Raw genomic sequence first — 20,120 nt, 5'->3', positions numbered from 1 at the left:
ACCTAAAGTGACATAGAAAATCTGCACAAAGCTCAAGAAATACAAAAATATACTTAAATACCTATGCATCTACTTTTTTCATCATTAAGCTAAAAACAAGTATTTGGCAATTAGGTGCATTTTGAAGACTATCAAAATTCAACTTGGTTTCTTCTGTTTAAATTATTATAATTTTCCCCTTTTAAAACATAAATATATATAATTGCATATATACCTTATTTTTTCTACTTTTTCAGTTTCTAAATTTTAGATGAAATATTAAAATTCCAGTAGATGGGTGTATATATATAAAATAAATATGTATATATAAAATCAGTAATTTGAAGCTAAGTTTCTCCAAGCACTTCATTATTTTATGTCATAAGAAATGAATAAGGTTTCTTCATAGACATATAGTCATGTTTGTACAGTAACTTACTTATTTGCCCATCATGTACACATGCATCTATGTGTGTTTGTATGAGCATATATATACCTATATAATAAATATTTGTCCTAACCAAATTTTCAATACTTTCTGTAGCTTATTTCCCTCTACCACACTATATAATATATATGATTATAAAAGTAGTATTTCAGAAATAAATTGAAGGAATAATCCATTGGCCACATAGAGAGAAATTTTTAAAGCCTCTACCATTTTCTAACTTAAGTGGAAAAACATTTTCTATATTCACTCCAGTAAAAGCCAAAGTAATTGTATTGCTTGAATATATAATGTGTAAATCAATTTCAGAGGCAATAATTTATATTCTCTTTCCTATATTAATTAAAGCATAATTAAGCAATCACAGACCAAAAATTTTTAACTGCACGCATAAAACAAATGAAGAATTTAAATGAAAAATATGGTACCAAGTTTTACACCTGCAACTGAAATCAAATCAGAAAGACTTATTCGTCCATAGATATTTTTCCTAATTAGTATTTTTGCTACTAAATTAATAATAGGCTTTTGCAAAAAAAATGTATATCCAAGTATATTTCTTTCACAGGCTAAAGACACAGCTAAAAAAGGTTTCAGTTATTCTCCTTGGAATTAGCTCTCCTGACCACTCCCAAGAGGTCCTTTGTAGGATGGCAGATAAAAGTCAAATTCACCACTAGCAAAATTCTAGTTTAACTGCCCTAATAAGATGCCAGTGCAAAATCTTGTTTTTGTAGCACATAAAAAGGCAACAATCACAGAAGAAACAGCACATCTGCGTGCTAAAGAAAATCTCAGACCACCTCTTATGTAACACCCCACACTTCTATTACACCAGCAGCTATGCCGCATCTGGCAACAGTCTTCAGTTCAAATGCTGCAAACTGCCTAAACCAGATATGATCTCCTTACTCACATTTGCACGTTCTGTGAGATACTTCTCAGGCTCATGGTATGCCTAGGTCTTTTACCGTTAACAGGAACTTGAGAAAAGCTGTATTTGAACCAAAAATTGTTTGAGAAGACTTTGCATCAAAAGTCTACTTTGAAGAATCATCAGAAATGAGCAAGTGGCCAATGATAGAAATAAAATATTACATATAAAGGGTCTTACGTCACACTTCATTAATTCTTAAAACAAAGTAAAAACTTGTTCCATCAGAACAACAGTGTTTCCACTCTCCTTTTCCAGCACACTGGCTTCATCTGGACCAAAATCTGAACTGCAGAACTATTTATGATGTAACATGTCAGAGATGTCTGAAGAAGGTCAAAAAAATATTTTATGTGATAAGGATATCCAGTATTTTTTGAGCTCCATGGGAAAACATGCTTTCCAAAAGGCTCCAGACTTTGATGGTTTCCTATCAGGACACTGAGGGAACTGAAAATTCTCCAGCAATGCAGCTGCCATAAACAAGACCAAGGAAGCACAGGGCTCAACAGTCACCTCATGTGACTCTCTCCCTGTAGCCTCTGACAGGAAAAAGGATGCACCGGGAATAGTTTGTGGCTGCCAGGGAGCTGGCCAAGGACAGTTTTAGCAACTACTAAAAATGATTCCTGTTTACACCAGAGCTGCTGTTGGAAAGATGAAATAGCCCTTATTTCTACCACCACCACACATTCCCTCCCCTTCCTCCCCCACCCCACCCACAACAGCTCTGTTTAAAAATTTTAAAAAGTATGCATTAAAATCACAGGTACTACACATGGAATGCACCTCCACTTTAAAAACAAACATTTTTCTTAAACAGTATTTAAGTTAGATCTAAGCTGGTACTGGGACTGTACCTAGGCCACTTGCATATTGCACAGTGACAGTACTAAATAAATGCTTGAGAAAAGCAGCATTACTTATTTTTGCATTAAGGCATAAATATTTTTCCTGCTTTTCAAGAGCTGCTCAGGATGAGAAGAAACTGCTGAAATTCCCTCTGAATCCTCTAGCTGCACTCTGTTCTTCAGTTTCATGAACTGTAAGTAATGGCAACTTCAAACACTAAAAATGGAACTCTCATCCAATCTGTTCAGGAATGCACAATTGGAAAAAAATTTAATCAAGTGACACTATATAATGCAGAAACAATCAAAAGCAGTGAAACCATTTGAAACCATTACAAGAACAATTTTTAAAAGTCCTAAAAATAGAATAAGTACAAAAATACATGCAACACTGGAGCGCACTCAGCAACTTCTATGAAACATTCAGTTTCATGAAAAAGCTGATGAACTATTGCTCAAGAAAGAGAAACAATGTATCCTACTTGCATGACAGTCTGATTTGGTGCTCGGCATTGCAGTTCGCAATAAACTCATGCACTACATATGTGGCAGTTATGTTGAAAAAGTGATACCAATATAGGTAAAGCTGCTAATATTTGCATTAGGTCATCCGGTTGCAACTTCTCTCACAGTTCATAACCTGAAATTCAATGCATCATCAATGACCCGCTTCTTCCATTTAATTTTCATCAATTAAAAATATGATATTCCGAAAGTCTCTCATTTTCTAAAGCCAGTGCCAAGTTTGATTCTACATTTTCTCTAATATATGGTGAGTACAAATATAGAATTCTAGCATATTTAAAGAAAACTAGTTATGTATTTACCTGTATTGAAAACTGACAGAAAAACACAAATAGCAGGCAGCCAGCCATTCATACAGAAATGATTCAGTATTAACATGGTCATAGTAGTAATGAATTCCTAACGAGATAATGCTGCTTACAACTGGTTTTCCATGAATAACATTTTCATGGTGTTACACAGTGGACAGGCATATAATTTAAGCAGTGGCTGAATACTATAAAGAGATGAAGCCCTCTATTTACCCACCGGCCAGGAAGAAATCACAGAGCTTCATACACTCTTGAGATGGAGCAATCTCTCCAGTGGCATGATACAACCATCACACTATGTTACCACGGTGCATTTCCTGCACGAGGAATTACAAATGTCATATATTTTATGTGCTTGAGATGTTATTACAGCACCCAACCTCTACCAAAATAAAGTTTGTCGGTATTTCCATTACAAGTTTCTCTTTCCAAATATATTTGGAAGTGTTTTTTAAAAATGCATCTTACCAAATTTATACCTGGTACAGAAAACTAGTGTAAAAGATCTCTTGTTGGTTTTCACTGTGAAACTTAGGAAGTTTTGTGAAACTATTCCATAGATGTTAATTCCAGGACACTGACTAGGCCATTTTCCATGCTAAAAAGAATGAAATTTCTTTTTCAAAAATGTACTTCTAACTAGGGAATCTCAAATCCACTTCTAAAAATAGAATTTAACTTATGTTTTCTACTTATATAGGATGACTTTTTGAACTAAAAATATTTTTAATATACAGTTGTAATCTTAGCTCAATAGGTGAAAGAAAACTCCAAACTAATGACTGAAAAGTGGCCTCTTCTACAGAGGTCTCTCAGCCCACTTGCCCTTTATTATTTATTAAATCCCTTAATTACGTAACCATACGAAAAATCACAGTAAACTTCAAGGATACTAAACAAAGTAATTTTAATCAGACAAAAGATCTAGTTTATTTTTTGACTGAAATTTGCATAGCGAGGGAGATAAATTATTTTCTATGGCCATGAACACTTGCAGTTTGTGTTTATGAGTTGATTTAAACGTTTTAGCTGTTGAGCATCCAAGCTTCAATGGATATGCATCAAGCCATCACTTAATATCCCTTTAAGTAGGTTTTGTGCTTTTTTTCTTTAAGCGTAGGCAGAAAATATAAAAACTGATTTAAGGTAACCAGCTTGCTGTAAATTCACTATAGTGCATAAGTAAAACAGGTAACTTCAAATACTGTGGTGGATCTAGATTACAATTCCAATTAGATGCAGAAGCTTTCCATGTCCCAAATGGTCAATCTAAGGATTAAATGACAAGAAATTTTGCTGTATTAAGTTTTTAAACAATTCATAATACAGCCAAGTTTCTCTATAGCTCATGTTGAACTTTCTACTTGCATTCTTCATATTCTTCATATGGGGGCCACCAGAACAAAGTAGGGTGAACAAAATGTGTCCCAGTTGCACTGGTTTCATGCTTGTCCCCAAGTGTAAAGCAGCACTTTTCTTTAAAGATCTTCTGTTCCATTTATGCTTAATTGCAAACAGCGGAACTCCCTAATAAGTTTTTAATTTCAAAATCTCATATACCAACTCTTGTGATATCATCTGTCACTCACCTCAGCCACCTGCTGAGTCTCCACTACCTGCTGAGCCAGCACCTCCATATTGGTTGCCATGGTGAAACAAGACCATTAGAGAACCTGTTTGGAAAGATGCCAGCAACTTCCATCAGGCACAAAAGTTTGGGATCTTTCTTAGTATTAAAGAAAGCTCTGCTACGACTTTTTGAAAATTTACAATTCTGCTTGAAATATCTGGCAAATAAGAGAAGATGCCATTGATGTGTGTGTGTGCACATATACATACACACACACACATATACATATATGGGACATGCATATTGGAACCATGCTGTTCAAACTGCTGAGGTACAGTTGTTCTTTTACTTTATTAAGCCTCTAATATACTCTTTCCACTCTGTTATTTAAGCTGTAAAAAAGAGATGTGAATTTCATAAATGAGAAAGGACTAATTTCAAAGTCAAGTACTAATGCAGTTTGTGCAATTCATAGATCTCAAAGTCACTTTCTTCAGCTCAGGCAGGAGATGCCTTGCCACATGCTGAACCAGGGAGCAGCAAGCTAAGAATGCTGTTTGGCGTAGAATTTCATTGAGTCGTTCCATCAAATCACCACGTTCATCCATATTCTTAAGAGTAATCTTACACAATAAGGGAAATAAACAGTTACATCTAAAATGTATCTTCCATTATTTAAACTATTTCTTTATTATAATGTGATACTATTATCACAATGAGAAGAAAATACTGCAATAATTTTATCCTATTCCAAGTAATTCCACCTTCAACTTCAGGGGTTAAAAAAATTACAAAGAAATCAAAGACAAAGAAACAATTATAAACCACTTTCAATGTATTTTTAATTATCATTATTAGGGGTATATTTCTTCAAAGTTAAATTTAATTAAGATTTTCAATTAATGCATTCAGTTTTTAATTGTGACTTGCTAATTACAGGGCTAGATTTCAGATTCTAATCCAAGTGTAGGTAATCAAAAGGCATTCCTGAAGGCAGGCTCATTTGATGTTTCATTGGAAACCTCCTTAAAATTGCAAAGCAGTCATTTAATATAAATTTTAAAAATAAAACAAACAATAGCAACACAGATAACAGAAAAATGTATGCATGTCTCTACCACTCATTCAAATGTAACTTCTACAAAGTTAACATTGTTAAATATGTCAGAATTTGTTACATTAAATTGATTCACTTATATTGCGACAAATGTGAAAATAATTTTGTATATGTCAAGTAAAGATTATTTGTAATAATGCATAATCAAACTTGAGACATCCCCATGGAATTTGTATTTACACTAGGTTCTCCTAGAGCTTGTCATTATTTTATTGAAGTATTGCACTTGATTAAGACTATGAACCATTTCCACCAAACTCAGCTTATGGATGGTTTCTTAGTTGTTCAATGGTTCCTTTTCAGTGTTTCCTCTTTTTTTTTTTTAATATTCAGCAAGAAGCACAAGAAGCATAATTATATGCTCATAATATACTGTTTTCTTAGCGCTTTATGACAGAAGCCCTTCAGATGAGATACTTTGTTCATAACAGTACCTTTCTGAGACACAAAACACAAGTGTTTGCAATAGAGTGAGTCTGACAGATATGCTATTGTTGGTGTTACCACCAAGGCTTTTTGTACTTTCAACCTTCATAGAAGAACCTTAAGCTGAAGCTATCTGATCAAATCCCGCTTTGAGCACAGAGACTATACACAGCCACAAGCTTCTTAATGGTGTCAGCTCTCAGAAGGCAAAATCAGCTTCCTAGCCAAAGCCCCGAGCAACAGTTTGTAAGGCAGCCACAACAAAAGCCCCCAAACCAACACAAGAGGTGAAATTTTAAAAACTAGGAAGAAGCACCTTGAGCACCAGGAAATTATTTTCAGCATAATAGGGTGGCAGCCAGCTTAGTATACATTGTCCAAAACACAGCGTAGAATCACTAGTGTTTCCCTAAGATGCAGCGCAACCTCAGAAGCAAGTCATAAATTCTACTTGAGAGGTTCTAAGGGTATGGCTCTACTGACAAGACACGGCAAAAGGCCGCATTCAAACTTAGTGAAATTTGTTCCTTTGTCTTAATGAAACGAGGTTCTTTACGCTGAGTCCGACTCGGCTACACCAAGCGGCCTCTAGCAGGCTGCCATCGGCAGGACGGGCGAGAAGCGGGTACAGCCCTGTCGGCAGTCTCCCGTATATTGTCCAGGCAGCAGGAAGCCGGCCCACACCCGGACACCGCCGGCCGCCGGCCCACAACCCGACACCGCCGGCCGAGCAGGAGCACCGCGAGCGGCGCCGGCATCGCTCCGACCCCGGCCAGGCCGCGCCGGGCCTGCCGCGCCCCCATTGGCTGAGCCACGCGCGCCGCACCCTCATTGGCTGCGCCACGCCCCATCCGCCGCTGAAGAGCCTTCAACAGCTCCCCGCGGCGCGTCGTCGAGCCACGCCCCCGGCCCGACCAATGACCTCAGGACAGGCGCAGCGCTCCCCCGCAGATCGCCCATTGGCCGAGCCACCCGCTTGTAACAGCGGCGGTACCGCCCCTCGAGCAGAGGGAGAGCCCCCCGGAGATTCACTGAGCACAAGATGGCGGTGCTGGCCGCCCGCCAGAGCCCAGGCGGGGCTGCTGCCGCCGCCATTAGGCCCCTTCCCTTCCCCTCCGGTACAGCTTTGTATCCGCCTAGAGGAGACCCAGGCATGGCAGTGTGGAAGCGGCCGGTAAGATGGCGGCGGTTTCAGCCCCGTATGCAAAGTACCCGCCGCCCCCTCCCCTCCGCCCTCCCGGTGGCAAAGGTAAAAGGGTCGGGTTCAAGCCGCCGCCTCCGCCCGCTCAGACTCCATCTTCTGCCTCTGTGTGTCCCGCGCTCGTCATCACCGCGACCATCGCCCTACACCCCTTGGACAGCAGACTTTGCTCACCGCGACCGGACCAGCCCCGACCTCAGCCGGCCCACGCTGCAAACAGCGGCTCCGGCACCAGACTGCCTCGCCGATCGACCCAGCACGCCACAGTGGTCGTTTCCTCTTTCCAGGAGCTGTAGACCAGGCCAGACCACGGCTGGTGCTCGCTTACCAGACAAATACCGGAGCCGTGCAATCCCCCTCCCCTAAACCCACCGTCACCCCACCCCTCCCCTCGCGGGGGTGTCCAGAGTAGGGCCCGCTGCCGCCTCCCCGCGCCCCCTCCCTCGTCCTGGCCCCCACGAAACAAACCCACCAGGCCGCTTCAATTTTAAAAAATGTTTTTTACCTCAGGAATGGGCGCCAAAGGTGCAGTGGCGGTGACCCGACCGGGCCCGGGCAGGCCGGTGCCCAGCAGCGGCCCTCCCTCCCCCCGCGGGGGCTGCAAGGGGCTGTGGGGCCCGCGGAGGGGAGGGGGCCGGGGCTGTGTTGGGGTCGGGGGTGTTTTGTTATGTGTGCCGTGCCCTGTGACAGGTCAGAGTTCGTGACCCCACCGCCGCCGCCCGGTAGCGCGGTCCCGCTTCCTCTTCCAGCGCCAGCCCGGCCGCGGCCCCTCCATCCCCCGCGGGGCGGGGCCGGCGACGGGGAGGGGCTACCGGGCTACCTGGGCCTTCCGAGCCCTGCACCGCTCCGGCCGTGCCGGGGACGTGCCGGGAGGACCCTGGCCTCCGGCGCAGCGAGGGGAAGGTACGTTCACCGCCTTTGTTCCTCTCGCTCGGGAGGCTCCTCAGGAGCTGGCAGCCCGAGGTAGCGGGTTGGCGGTGGCTGTCCAGTGCGCTGATGGTATTGATGTTACAGGTGTACCTTGGTTCTCGCTGACGATACAATCAAAGGTGGGCTCACAGTAGAGCAAGCTCTCACAAACGCCACCGCCAGACTGTCGAGTTTTTATTTAATTTTGTAAATTCAATGTCATTGATTAGGGCTCTTACGGCAAAGCTTGCTGTGAGGTATGTTGTGCCTTCAAATACACAATGATAGGCACGAAACAGGTTCGGGTGTAGCTGAGGTGGTGTAGGAATTTACCACGTTTCAGTGCTTGTCTTCTCACAGGCTAACAGATGTTCACCCCTTGTCATAACTAGCTACTTCTTAACCTACTCTCATCAAAATGTTTTTAATGCTTCTAGTAGGTTTCCCTTGAGTCTTACAATTTTTACAGAAGCTAATTTAAGAAGCAGTTCGATTAATAAGATAACGCCTGAAACAAAACGGAAGACCTACCAGTTGAATGCAACAATCACAGAAACGAGGTGTTGTTGACTTAATAGTTACAAAGTCAATATAATGATTTTTTTTTTTTTTGGAAGATTGTAGTTTTTTCTTAGAAATGGCTCTTTGAGGTAAGGGTATGATTAATGTACTAGACCTATGAATTACAGTCTTACTTTCACAGAACAAGAATTATTAAAGCATGTGATGTGCAGATGTGTTTGCAATACACAAATAAAGGAAAATGCTTCAAAAATGTCTTCATTGTGGGTGTTCACTACTGTAGGGTAAAATACATGAAGAATTTTCAAATTCTCAAAAAATGGATTTGTGCATACCTTTAGAAGCAGATTTTTTTCTTTTAACTTCATAAAATATACTATAAAAGTGTGATTGAATACATGGAAAATGCTAAAGCTAAATATGAATGGCTGCTTCCCCATCCCCCCCCCCCCAGTATTTCCTGATGGGCAAGTTGAGGAAAGGTTTAGAAGGCAGGAGGGTTTGTTTCCTCCATCTTCCTTGTTTCTGGAACCAGGAGGAAGTTTTGCAGCAGTTTTACTCTGAGCTCTGGTGGAGAGCAATCATATTTGCTGTACAGCTCCACCGCTGAAGAAAGCTGCATTAACATTGTGACAAATTTCACTGTGGTTTTTGCAACAATTTCAATGAAGTTTAGAACTACCATGTATGCTCTTGACTTATTAAATAAGCAAGATTGTATTAGATAATGGTGAAATTTGCTAAATTTATATCCACAGCTATATAAAGGAGTGTTAGTAAAAACTGCTTTTTTGCTTTAGCTATGACTGAAGAGAAATTAATAGACTATGCCAGAGATTAAAAACATCAAAGAGAACTGAGATTACAAGTCAAGGTTAATAACTAGACTGGCAGCAAAGAAAATAGTTATATTTATCTACCGCACTGTGGTGAGCTGACTGGATTGCAGCCACATGATAACCCAGTCACTCACTTTCCCCATCTCTTCTCTAGCAGGATGGGGAGAAAAATGACATGAAAAAGCTCATAGGTCAAGATAAAGACTGAGCAATCAACAATTACTGTCGTGGGCAAAGCAGACTTGGGGGAAATATGTCTAACTGCCGGTTAAAATGGATGTGGATGGTGAGAAAATCAAAAACGAAAATACCACCTTCTGTAGCCACCGCTTTCTGCCAAGTGTAATTTCACCCCTCTCCCATCCAGCCCTCAGGGGGTGGGGGATTCCAGCCGGCACACATCAGCTCCTGCTTGCCCTTCTGCTCCTCATGGAGGGCTGCTGTCCTCATCCCGCAGGTCCTGCCGGGAGGGCGAGCTGCACCGAGAGCTGCCCTCCTCAGGGCTGCTCTCCCCACGGAGCACGGTCTGCCCCCCTCACGGGACAGCGAGCTGCCCCCCTCACGGGACAGCGGGCTGCTCTCCCCACGGAGCACGGTCTGCCCCCCTCACGGGACAGCGAGCTGCCCCCCTCACAGTACAGCGGGCTGCTCTCCCCACGGAGCACGGTCTGCCCCCCTCACGGTACAGCGGGCTGCTCTCCCCACGGAGCACGGTCTGCCCCCCTCACGGTACAGCGGGCTGCTCTCCCCACGGAGCACGGTCTGTCCCCCTCACGGGACAGCGGGCTGCTCTCCCCACGGAGCACGGTCTGTCCCCCTCACGGGACAGCGGGCTGCTCTCCCCACGGAGCACGGTCTGCCCCCCTCACGGGACAGCGGGCTGCTCTCCCCACGGAGCACGGTCTGCCCCCCTCACGGTACAGCGGGCTGCCCTCCCCACGGAGCACGGTCTGCCCCCCTCACGGGACAGCGAGCTGCCCCCCTCACGGTACAGCGGGCTGCTCTCCCCACGGAGCACGGTCTGCCCCCCTCACGGTACAGCGGGCTGCTCTCCCCACGGAGCACGGTCTGCCCCCCTCACGGGACAGCGGGCTGCTCTCCCCACGGAGCACGGTCTGCCCCCCTCACGGGACAGCGGGCTGCTCTCCCCACGGAGCACGGTCTGTCCCCCTCACGGGACAGCGGGCTGCTCTCCCCACGGAGCACGGTCTGCCCCCCTGACGGGACAGCGAGCTGCCCCCCTCACGATACAGCGGGCTGCTCTCCCCACGGAGCACGGTCTGCCCCCCTCACGGGACAGCGGGCTGCTCTCCCCACGGAGCACGGTCTGCCCCCCTCACGGGACAGCGAGCTGCTCTCCCCACGGGACAGCGGGCTACTCTCCCCACGGAGCACGGTCTGCCCCCCTCACGGGACAGCGGGCTGCTCTCCCCACGGAGCACGGTCTGCCCTCCTCACGGTACAGCGGGCTGCTCTCCCCACGGAGCACGGTCTGCCCCCCTCACGGGACAGCGGGCTGCTCTCCCCACGGAGCACGGTCTGTCCCCCTCACGGGACAGCGGGCTGCTCTCCCCACGGAGCACGGTCTGCCCCCCTCAGGGGACAGCGACCTGCCCCCCTCACGGTACAGCGGGCTGCTCTCCCCACGGAGCACGGTCTGCCCCCCTCACGGTACAGCGGGCTGCTCTCCCCACGGAGCACGGTCTGCCCCCCTCACGGGACAGCGGGCTGCCCTCCCCACGGAGCACGGTCTGCCCCCCTCACGGGACAGCGAGCTGCCCCCCTCACGGGACAGCGGGCTGCTCTCCCCACGGAGCACGGTCTGCCCCCCTCACGGGACAGCGGGCTGCTCTCCCCACGGAGCACGGTCTGCCCCCCTCACGGGACAGCGGGCTGCTCTCCCCACGGAGCACGGTCTGCCCCCCTCACGGGACAGCGAGCTGCCCCCCTCACGGGACAGCGGGCTACTCTCCCCACGGAGCACGGTCTGCCCCCCTCACGGGACAGCGAGCTGCCCCCCTCACGGGACAGCGGGCTGCTCTCCCCACGGAGCACGGTCTGTCCCCCTCACGGGACAGCGGGCTGCTCTCCCCACGGAGCACGGTCTGCCCCCCTGACGGGACAGCGAGCTGCCCCCCTCACGATACAGCGGGCTGCTCTCCCCACGGAGCACGGTCTGCCCCCCTCACGGGACAGCGGGCTGCTCTCCCCACGGAGCACGGTCTGCCCCCCTCACGGTACAGCGGGCTGCTCTCCCCACGGAGCACGGTCTGCCCCCCTCACGGTACAGCGGGCTGCTCTCCCCACGGAGCACGGTCTGTCCCCCTCACGGGACAGCGGGCTGCTCTCCCCACGGAGCACGGTCTGCCCCCCTCACGGGACAGCGAGCTGCTCTCCCCACGGAGCACGGTCTGTCCCCCTCACGGGACAGCGGGCTGCTCTCCCCACGGGACAGCGGGCTGCTCTCCCCACGGAGCACGTGTTGGCCCGAGGGGGCCTCTCCTCAGGCCGCAGTTCCTGCCTGGAAAGAATGAACTGCTCCCAGCCTTAGCTGAGAAAGGATTTAAGTGCTGGTCAATTTCAAACGCACCTGCTGCTAAGTACGTTGTAGCTCCTCCCATTAAGTAGGATAGTTGCCTTAGAAGAAAAAAATATGCTGCAAAGCTGCCACACAAAAAGAGAAGGAAAGAGACCCTGTGGAAATTATTCCCTGCCCAGGAGAACAGACTAAATTCCCTATGGAATAAAGGTAAGATGTGCGTTACTTGCAGGGAGGGAACGAGGCTCTAGGCATGGAAGGAGAGGACCTCTACAATGAATGTGTGGGCTGCAAGAGGCCAAAGCTCTCTCTCTGGCTATGGTGGTGGCAGTAAAATTGCATAATGGACTAAGAGGGATCAAAACTTGGGGCATGCCAAATAATATAAAATACAAATATGGTTTGAGGTTATTCATGCGTTTTGAATATTTGGGATAAATAGTACTGTAGAGCTCAGTTGTTTGGGGTTCTTTTAAGTTCTATTTTCAGTTGCTTTCCAGAATATTTTCTGGAACTTCCAAGGTAAATTGTCAGAGCCGAGCCAATACTTAGTATGGAAGAAATCAACCATTACAAGTGACTGACAAGGTTTTAATAGAACTGTTTGGTATTGTTAATGCCACATTCAATTTAAATCTCTCTTTTAAGTGTTAGCAGATGATTTTTAAAGTATGAATCCTCATGCCTTTCATTTGGGTTTGTACATGGCTGGGCAGTGCAGAGGAAAGCTGGTGCCCTCCATCAAGTGGGAGGTTTTCCCTCATTTCTCCATGTTTGTCTCTTTATTAGTAAAAGTGAGTTTGCTGTCTGCTGTAGGTTTTCTTGACTGCAGAAAAATATCACTACATAAAATTATTAAGGTTGGGAAAGACCTTCATGATCATCAAGTTTTACCTTTCACCTCATACCACAATTCCCTGGAGTCTGGAAACTTTCTTGTCAAAATGTGATGAAAAGTGATGTTACAGTGTTACCTAGGCTGAAGAATCACAGCTTTTAATACGCAGTTTTATTCCTAAGTTATTTGTGGAGTTAGACTAGTGTTTTTTCTCTCAGTATTTAAAGGAATACATTTTCTCCTCACTGAATATTGTCTCTTTCTTTCACCTTCACAAGCACGGATATTCATGTACTGTTGTTACAGCCAACATAGTTTTTACTGCTTTTGTATCAAAGCAGCATGCAAATAGGAAAGCCTCATTGGTATTCATAGCTGTGTGGTAAAAGCAGCAGAGAACTAGCTCAGAAAGGGTAGCAGTCCAAGGTCTTGACGAGCAGTGCTTGTGTGAGTGGTATAGTCCATCTCCAAATGACTTGTACTTTGATTTAGAAGAAAAAATTAATAACTGTTTAAAAACCAGATTTTAACTAGGCGTATACCATAACACAGGTCTAAATATTATTTGCAAATAATAACTAATAAACTTAATGCTTTTTAATAAATCAATTAAACAGAAAAACTCTGAAACAACATATGGGAGAAGCTTGATCCCAGGTGTTGGCTGAGCAGCTTGAACCTTGTGACTTGCTACTAAATTTTTTTATCATATTTGTGAAGACATGGAACAAAATTTTTGTTTTGAAGGAGTAATACTAGCTAGAAATTAGTATGAAAAAGCTGTGTAAGTAAATGTCAGCTGAATATGTACCTCTATTTTAATATGTTAGCATTTTCTAAAAGGTGATTACTGGGTTAACTCTGAAATAAATATTTCTGTCTGTGGTGCTTAGCTTTGCTCAGATTCAGTTAACAGCAGGATTGAAATTGTGAGGACATTTTCTTTAATTTTTTTTTCTCTTTATGCTGCATTGAGACCATTTGTATCTGTAACTGAAGTCAAGATGAAGTAAAACAGATAGGGTTTCTAGAAGATAAATCAGTGTGATTGAAGCACATCATCATACCAATTAGGTCTAAATCCTGTTTCTACCAGAAGGCCTCCAGTACCATCTTCTGATGCTTTTCCTTATTTGTCAGAGAACTGCTTAACAGGCAAGTGTCTCTAACAGTAACTGGAACTGCAGGGTTGGAGTCAAAGGTAGTAATGGTGTAAAGGAAAAGCCTGTAGAACTGCAGTTATGTTTTGCTCTTTTATTTCTCTACATTACTTAAACCAATGTTTAATAGCACTGTATCTTATTTTTTACAACAAATTATTTTCATGTTCATTTCCTGCTTCTAACTGAAAGCTTCATACAACAGTCACTACATGTCAGCACCTGAATCTTCATAATATTGTCATTCTGTAGTGCAGTTTTGTTTTGTTTCAGACCGTAGTTAGAGATCTTACTCTGTATTCGATGTTGTCTTATTTTTCTTGTCAGTGCAAAATGTTTTCAAGGGGAGATTTACAGTGTATTGGTAGCAAGGCTATGTCTCTTACATGAAACAAAGTTAAGCTTGCTGTTCATCCATTAACTAAAGAATACAGAAGTTTTATTTTTCTCATTCTTGGTTTCTGTTTGCACATGATAATATATGCTTAATGGAATGGTCAGACTCAGGTGTATCAAAAAAAAAAAAACCCCAAAATGACCTTTGTATTTAGTGGTAGATGTTTCTCTAAACTTGTTTATTCAGGTGATAAACTGATCTACCTTACCATTTGGATATATATTGTAGACCTTTAAAATATGGACAATTCTAAAAAATTTGTTAGGGTCAGAAATTCAGATCTCCATTAAGTTCCTTGAAGAAAGTGAAAAATAAATGTAATAAAAATTCCCACCAATATAATTTAATGCAAGTAAATTCTTGAGCGTGTTATTTTTATACAAAGATATATTTTAATCATAGATGTCATTCTGTTCCTCAGTTAAATATTATGACTGAGGACAAAACCACTGTGTTGCAATGATTAGAACATCACCTCTCAGTCATCTTTATAAAAACTCCCACCCAAAACATTAAAATACCCCACTGCAACAACAATAACCAAAACAAGAAAACCAAACCAAACAAACAAGAAAAACAAAACAAACCCCACACCCCCCAAAAAAATTAAAACAAAAACAACCCACACAACAACAACAAAAAAAACCCAACAAAACACCCCCCAAACTCTAGAGATCTATATCCTCAGCTGATGTAAAGCACCACAGCAGTCTGACATAGGACAGGTGTGGCCACAGGAGTTCCAAGTGACTCCAGCAGAGCAGGTTTAGAAAAGTGCATTTCAGTCCACCCACCATATTTCAAATGCTGTACTGGTTATGTGGATTAAACTTTTGATGACATTTTTCATAACAAGAACCACAGAAATAACAGGAATTTTGGTATTAAAGATACAGTATTTAAATAGATAATAAAAGTCTTAACACTGCTAGGTAGATGTGTTAAATAAAAACTGTAGTTTTATAATAAATTAAAAATAACCTTTGAGTTTGAGTCTGAAGTATTTAGAGAGATAATTCAGCATCTGGATCTGTAGAGCTACTTGAGTGCATTTCAAAGTACTGCAGTGATACAAAACTAAACCTTTAACATAAATTATACGGTGATTTGTGTAAAATTATAATTGTTAGTAAGTAACTATGTTGGATCATGGTCAGTGAAGTGTTGGTAAACCAGGTAAATCGAAGGTGTTTTTACTTCATTTTCTGTGGAAACAATTTAGCATACGCGGGGCATAATTTCATGCTGGCACCTGTTAATGGATGAGTAATCAGGCCAGAGAACTCCTTAGAAACATGAAGAAAATGAAGCTGTAGTTCAATAAAAAATGATAAAGTGCTTTAAATGATCATTTGTTGTTTACTGCATTGTTTCTCATGTCACAATAGACATCAAAATCAACCCAATGAAATATGATAGTAGTCTGGAATAAGTAAAACTGAGTCTGTTACTTACTATAGTCAATATTTCCATGTGTTTTCTGTTCTTGACGTTAGACTTAGGTTACTGTGGGATCAGAAGAGAAGCTTATAGTGCAGGCTGAACTTGCACAGACATAAAGGTCACTATAAATAATTTCTTATCTTGAAGTTTTCATTTGCAACAATGAGTATGTAAGAAGGAGGAAGAAAAAGAGCAAGCTGGAAACAGTTCAGATCCAGTGTGTGTGGCCAGTGGACCTGAAATACACTGTTCAGTTTTCTAAATCAGAAGAGGGTTGCTGGAAATGTATAGAAATCTGAGAATTTATTCCAAGTTCATTGAGTGAAAGCTGCTATAATATGGATGCTTCTTCCATGGCTTCAATCCACCTAAAAAGTAGGGGAAAGAAAAATGGTACATATAATTTTTTTTTTTAAGAAAAATAAATACTTCAAGAACATAAAACATGAAGAAGACTGTATTTTCCATCCCAGCTCTAATGAGGAACAATAGTTCTGTGATTCAAGCAGGGAGCTGAGTACTGGGACTCTTGCTTTCAGTACAATCTTGACCAGTAGTTTATTGTAAAATCTTGAAGATAGTGCTTTCTTAGAATAGGAAAGATGAATCTGGTGAAGTATGATTTAAAGCAACAAAACCTCCTATAAATACTTATTTCTTTTTCTGTGTGTCTTGGGGTGCTGGATTTTTATTACAAATTTTGTGACTCTTATTATGTGTAAGCAGTAACATTAGAATGGGAAATACAATCATTTGTTGATGAGAAAACTAAGAAATGGGTAAATTTAGCATGCAAACTAGAAGTTTTTCTACAGTAATCACCTTTGACAGACTTCTAGCTATGACCTTTGAGGCTCAGTCTCTTCTTTACCTACAGAAGGGAGCAAATTCTCCTTCCTGAAGGAACTGAAAAGCACCAGGTAGATTTTTAATGTCAGTCAGGCCAGTCACATGCAATCTGGCTTAATCAAAATTCTGAAAGCTGTTTGTTTCATCTGTTATAAAGGCATTCTGAATTGAAGGAGGGAAAAATCCCTACATAAGCTAACTGGCTAATGTGGAAATCTATCCCCATACCTGTGTGCTGAATTGTAATCCTCTGCTCGGAAGCTATAAAAGAGCGTCTGCTTGTGGTAGAGATGAAAAACTGTATCCAAGCTTCCTTCTTCCTTTTCTGGAGCAATGGTGAAACCCAACAAAGGCAAACTTTCTGTAGCAACTTTGTCCTGAAAGTGAAGAAGAAGTGAACCAAAATGTAGAGACAGTTTGAGGCTATTTCTGAAAAGCAAATGATACAACCCCTCTGTGACAGTTCTGCAAAAGCAGTAGTGTGGATGTTCTGCTGGACACATGGCTTTCAACCCAAACAGGAGCAGTGCCTGAGTACTGCACATGTTTTATCTAGTCTGAGTCTTGAACACCAGCTCTCAAAGTCCAGTCCTTCATGATCATCCACATGGCTGTGAAGGTCAAATTAGCCATGATTTTAATGGCTGCCTTTGACATTATGGTCCTGGAGGCAAACTTGAGATTATTAGGAGTACAGCAGCAGTTCTGAAAGCCCGAGACTCACTTCCAGTTATGTTTCTTTCAATCTTTTTTATTTGCTGGCTTCAAGTAGTGGTCCTTTTGGTACCTTGTCATTTCTTTTCACAACACTAGTGACTTTTTTAGAAACCTGCCCTTTCTCAAGCAGCACACATGCTTTCCAAAAGGCTGCTTGGAAATTTCCTCGTTAGTAATGCAATTAATCATTAATTTAATCCCAAGAAACTTCCATGAATTTTGCTTGGCAGACATAGCTTTGTACAAGGTAAAGAAAACATAAGCCTTAATGAAATTGCAGGTTAGCTGTTACTGATAACTGCAGTTTTGGTCACTGTATTTAGGTAGATTATATGTGTGTATTGCCTTTGCCTCTGCTTTTAGAAGGTAAATTGCAGACCAGGAATGTAAAGTAACCCATTGTTGCTCTTTTTCCTATTGCTGAACCAGAAATAATCACTTTTAAGGTTAAAAGAGATAATGTAATTGTGTTGGATACTGAATTTGATACTAATGGTCTAAACTGCTGGGCAAACCATGAATCCTTTTGTGACTCAATCTCCTCATCTGTTTAAAGGGGATAACCTTGCTTCGTGTAACCATCACAGGGGTGATGGTGATGCAAGTTTAAATATCTGATGTTTGCCAAGTATTCTAAAGGCTTAAAGTACCAAGCATTGCTTTGACAGGTTTTTACCTTCTATATCCTTTATTTGAGCAAAATGAATTTTTATGGTTTTGCTTATGAAATCTATCCATTATAACCAAACTTTATATCACATGTCAAGTTTATCTGTATTACAGCTATTATAAAATAAGAAAAGGGATAAAATACATAAAAATGATCTAGCTGATACCCAGCCTCCTTGACTGTGAGGAAGAGCTTGCAGGCCAACACAGAAGGCATTGTTCTCACTTCTGCAGACTGCCTCCTGTCTTTCCCTGTCAGTGCTAGTTGGACAAGCATGTCTTATTTATATTTGCCAAACTACAAGATGTTCCTCCCCACCAGAAATGGATCATAGTAATTTCTATCTAAAAAAATATGTGACAGTTACTAAGTACACCAGAGAAGGATCTTGAAATCTTTAGGTGTAAATATGTATGTTAAGGTTCCCAGTGGCTGACAATTCATAACAGTATGAATAATAAGAAATCAAATCAAGGCAGCGTGTGACAGGTCTAACTAGGACTGTGGCTGAGTCAGTCTATTAGGACCAGGTCTCAGAAGCAGGAAGTTGGAAGAACTACTGTTTATACCTTTCCCATTTACTGGTCTCCTGCCTCTAGGGAGTAAAAAAGGAGTCTCAGATAGAAAACTATTTCAAGACAGATTGCACAGTACCTCATTTGCTATGTAGGTGTAGAGAACTTTGCCTTTGATAACAAACCACCGTTTCTTCCAGTGTCTTTTGCCCCCCTTACATCTGCTGAGGTAACCACTGATGGTAGCTCCCTCTCCTGAGGCTGCCACCTGGAGCACAGTAGAAGAAATCAAGATTTGTAACAGCAAAGTCTTTTTCCCTCCTGATTATGCATGTTTGCATCACACCAACCACTAAGTTAAACCTTAAAAGCATTGATACAGAAAAAATATAAGCATGGTATTATGGTTTTTTTAAATCTTAGAATATTTATAGTTAAACTTAATTCTCAGTAACTTAACAGAAGATAGGCAGTTGGTTATTATTAAGGTCAGCAAGTTTACAGTTGTGTTCTGAAAAGCCAAACTTGTCCCTTGCCCCGTATCTGGTGGTTTTTGGGTGCTTTCTGTATTTCCAATGTACATTGCTTCCAGAAGTGAATTACAGTCTTGTGGCTGAACACTTTTGAGATGTTGGTATATATATACAGCCTTGATGTGTTTTGATATTAATTTATGTTAATCACTTTGGTAATTACTTGGTTTTATTTTTGAAATCATATTTCTGAGAAGACTTGCTCCTCTCATAAAAATATTTTGAGGTCTAAGGGCTTAATGTTCTTAAGAATCCAGGTTTTGAGTAGATGGAACTATACACAAGCACCCATAGAATGCAGTGTATAACATTAGTTTCAGCAGTAAACTGTAGTAGTATTTGACTTGGAAACAAAGAGCAGAGATTCAAAACCAGTTCTGGTAACACTGATACAAGAGATGACTGAGAATTAATATAGCAGTGTTTTGCAGAAGAACAGAAATGTTCCAGGACTTGGAGTAATGCTATTGTGAGATAGTTCATGTTAATAAAGATGTGCTGCTTCTCTGTGGATAGAAAGGTGATGCTTTTTTCCTCATGGGGTTGAAATTCTGCCTGCTAGTTCTTTTAGTACTCAATTTGTGTGTTTGTATTACATGCTTGTATCTTTGGCGGAGTTTCATGAACAAACCTCAAGAAATTCCAGTGTCTCAACTGCACAATGAGTTCAGCAAGATGTTTGCACCCTACTCTCTTTAATACAAAGATAAATGCCTGCAGGAAATGGGAGTACCTTACTGTACTCGAGTTCAGTGGGCAGTTTAGCTATCTAGAATCAATCATGAACATGACCGGCACCTTGTTCCTGGAAAGAAAATTAACACAAT

General features: G+C 42.6%; 3 protein-coding genes across 11 annotated transcripts in view; 1 reads left to right on the top strand and 2 right to left on the bottom strand.

The window, feature by feature from the left end:
- NR2C2 (nuclear receptor subfamily 2 group C member 2) overlaps positions 1–8,152 on the bottom strand; it is a 39,136-nt gene extending 30,984 nt beyond the window's left edge. For 3 of the 8 annotated variants that reach the window (XM_021542537.4, XM_085590222.1, XM_085590223.1), the window contains exons 1-3: positions 6,478–6,699; positions 4,638–4,721; positions 3,266–3,365 (exon numbers count right to left, since the gene is read on the bottom strand). The gene's annotated coding sequence lies outside the window, so the exon portion shown is untranslated. Of the gene's footprint in view, positions 1–3,265; positions 3,366–4,637; positions 4,722–6,477; positions 6,700–7,536; positions 7,676–7,867 lie in introns of those variants that run through there. The other 5 variants (XM_021542538.4, XM_085590220.1, XM_085590219.1 and 2 more) reach the window with 5 other exon arrangements.
- LOC144247002 (uncharacterized) lies at positions 6,699–9,049 on the top strand. The gene is made up of 2 exons (XM_085590230.1): positions 6,699–7,335; positions 7,452–9,049. The coding sequence occupies exons 1-2, from the start codon at positions 7,079–7,081 to the stop codon at positions 7,726–7,728; spliced, it is 534 nt and encodes a 177-aa protein (XP_085446356.1). The 5' UTR covers positions 6,699–7,078; the 3' UTR covers positions 7,729–9,049.
- Positions 9,050–14,248: 5,199 nt separating this feature from the next.
- Positions 14,249–20,120, bottom strand: part of FGD5 (FYVE, RhoGEF and PH domain containing 5) — a 79,598-nt gene continuing 73,726 nt past the window's right edge. For both annotated transcript variants that reach the window (XM_085590199.1, XM_021542532.4), the window contains exons 19-21: positions 18,900–19,028; positions 17,087–17,235; positions 14,249–16,377 (exon numbers count right to left, since the gene is read on the bottom strand). In XM_085590199.1, the coding sequence (XP_085446325.1) occupies positions 16,341–16,377; positions 17,087–17,235; positions 18,900–19,028 (315 nt within the window). In that variant the 3' untranslated portion in view covers positions 14,249–16,340. The remainder of the gene's footprint in view (positions 16,378–17,086; positions 17,236–18,899; positions 19,029–20,120) is intronic.

This window comes from Lonchura striata, chromosome 12 (assembly GCF_050655825.1).
Source record: "Lonchura striata isolate lonStrDom1 chromosome 12, ASM5065582v1, whole genome shotgun sequence".
NCBI classification, from domain to species: domain Eukaryota; kingdom Metazoa; phylum Chordata; class Aves; order Passeriformes; family Estrildidae; genus Lonchura; species Lonchura striata.
Note: the sequence above shows the minus strand (reverse complement) of the source record. Positions and strands in the feature narration are given on the sequence as shown.

Bases quoted from the DNA above. Each gene is read 5' to 3' on its own strand.
- LOC144247002 (XM_085590230.1), top strand. From the start codon at position 7,079: ATGACCTCAGGACAGGCGCAGCGCTCCCCCGCAGATCGCCCATTGGCC. The intron at 7,336-7,451 runs GTAAGATGGCGG...CCGCCCGCTCAG, and splicing joins TGGCAGTGTGGAAGCGGCCG to ACTCCATCTTCTGCCTCTGT.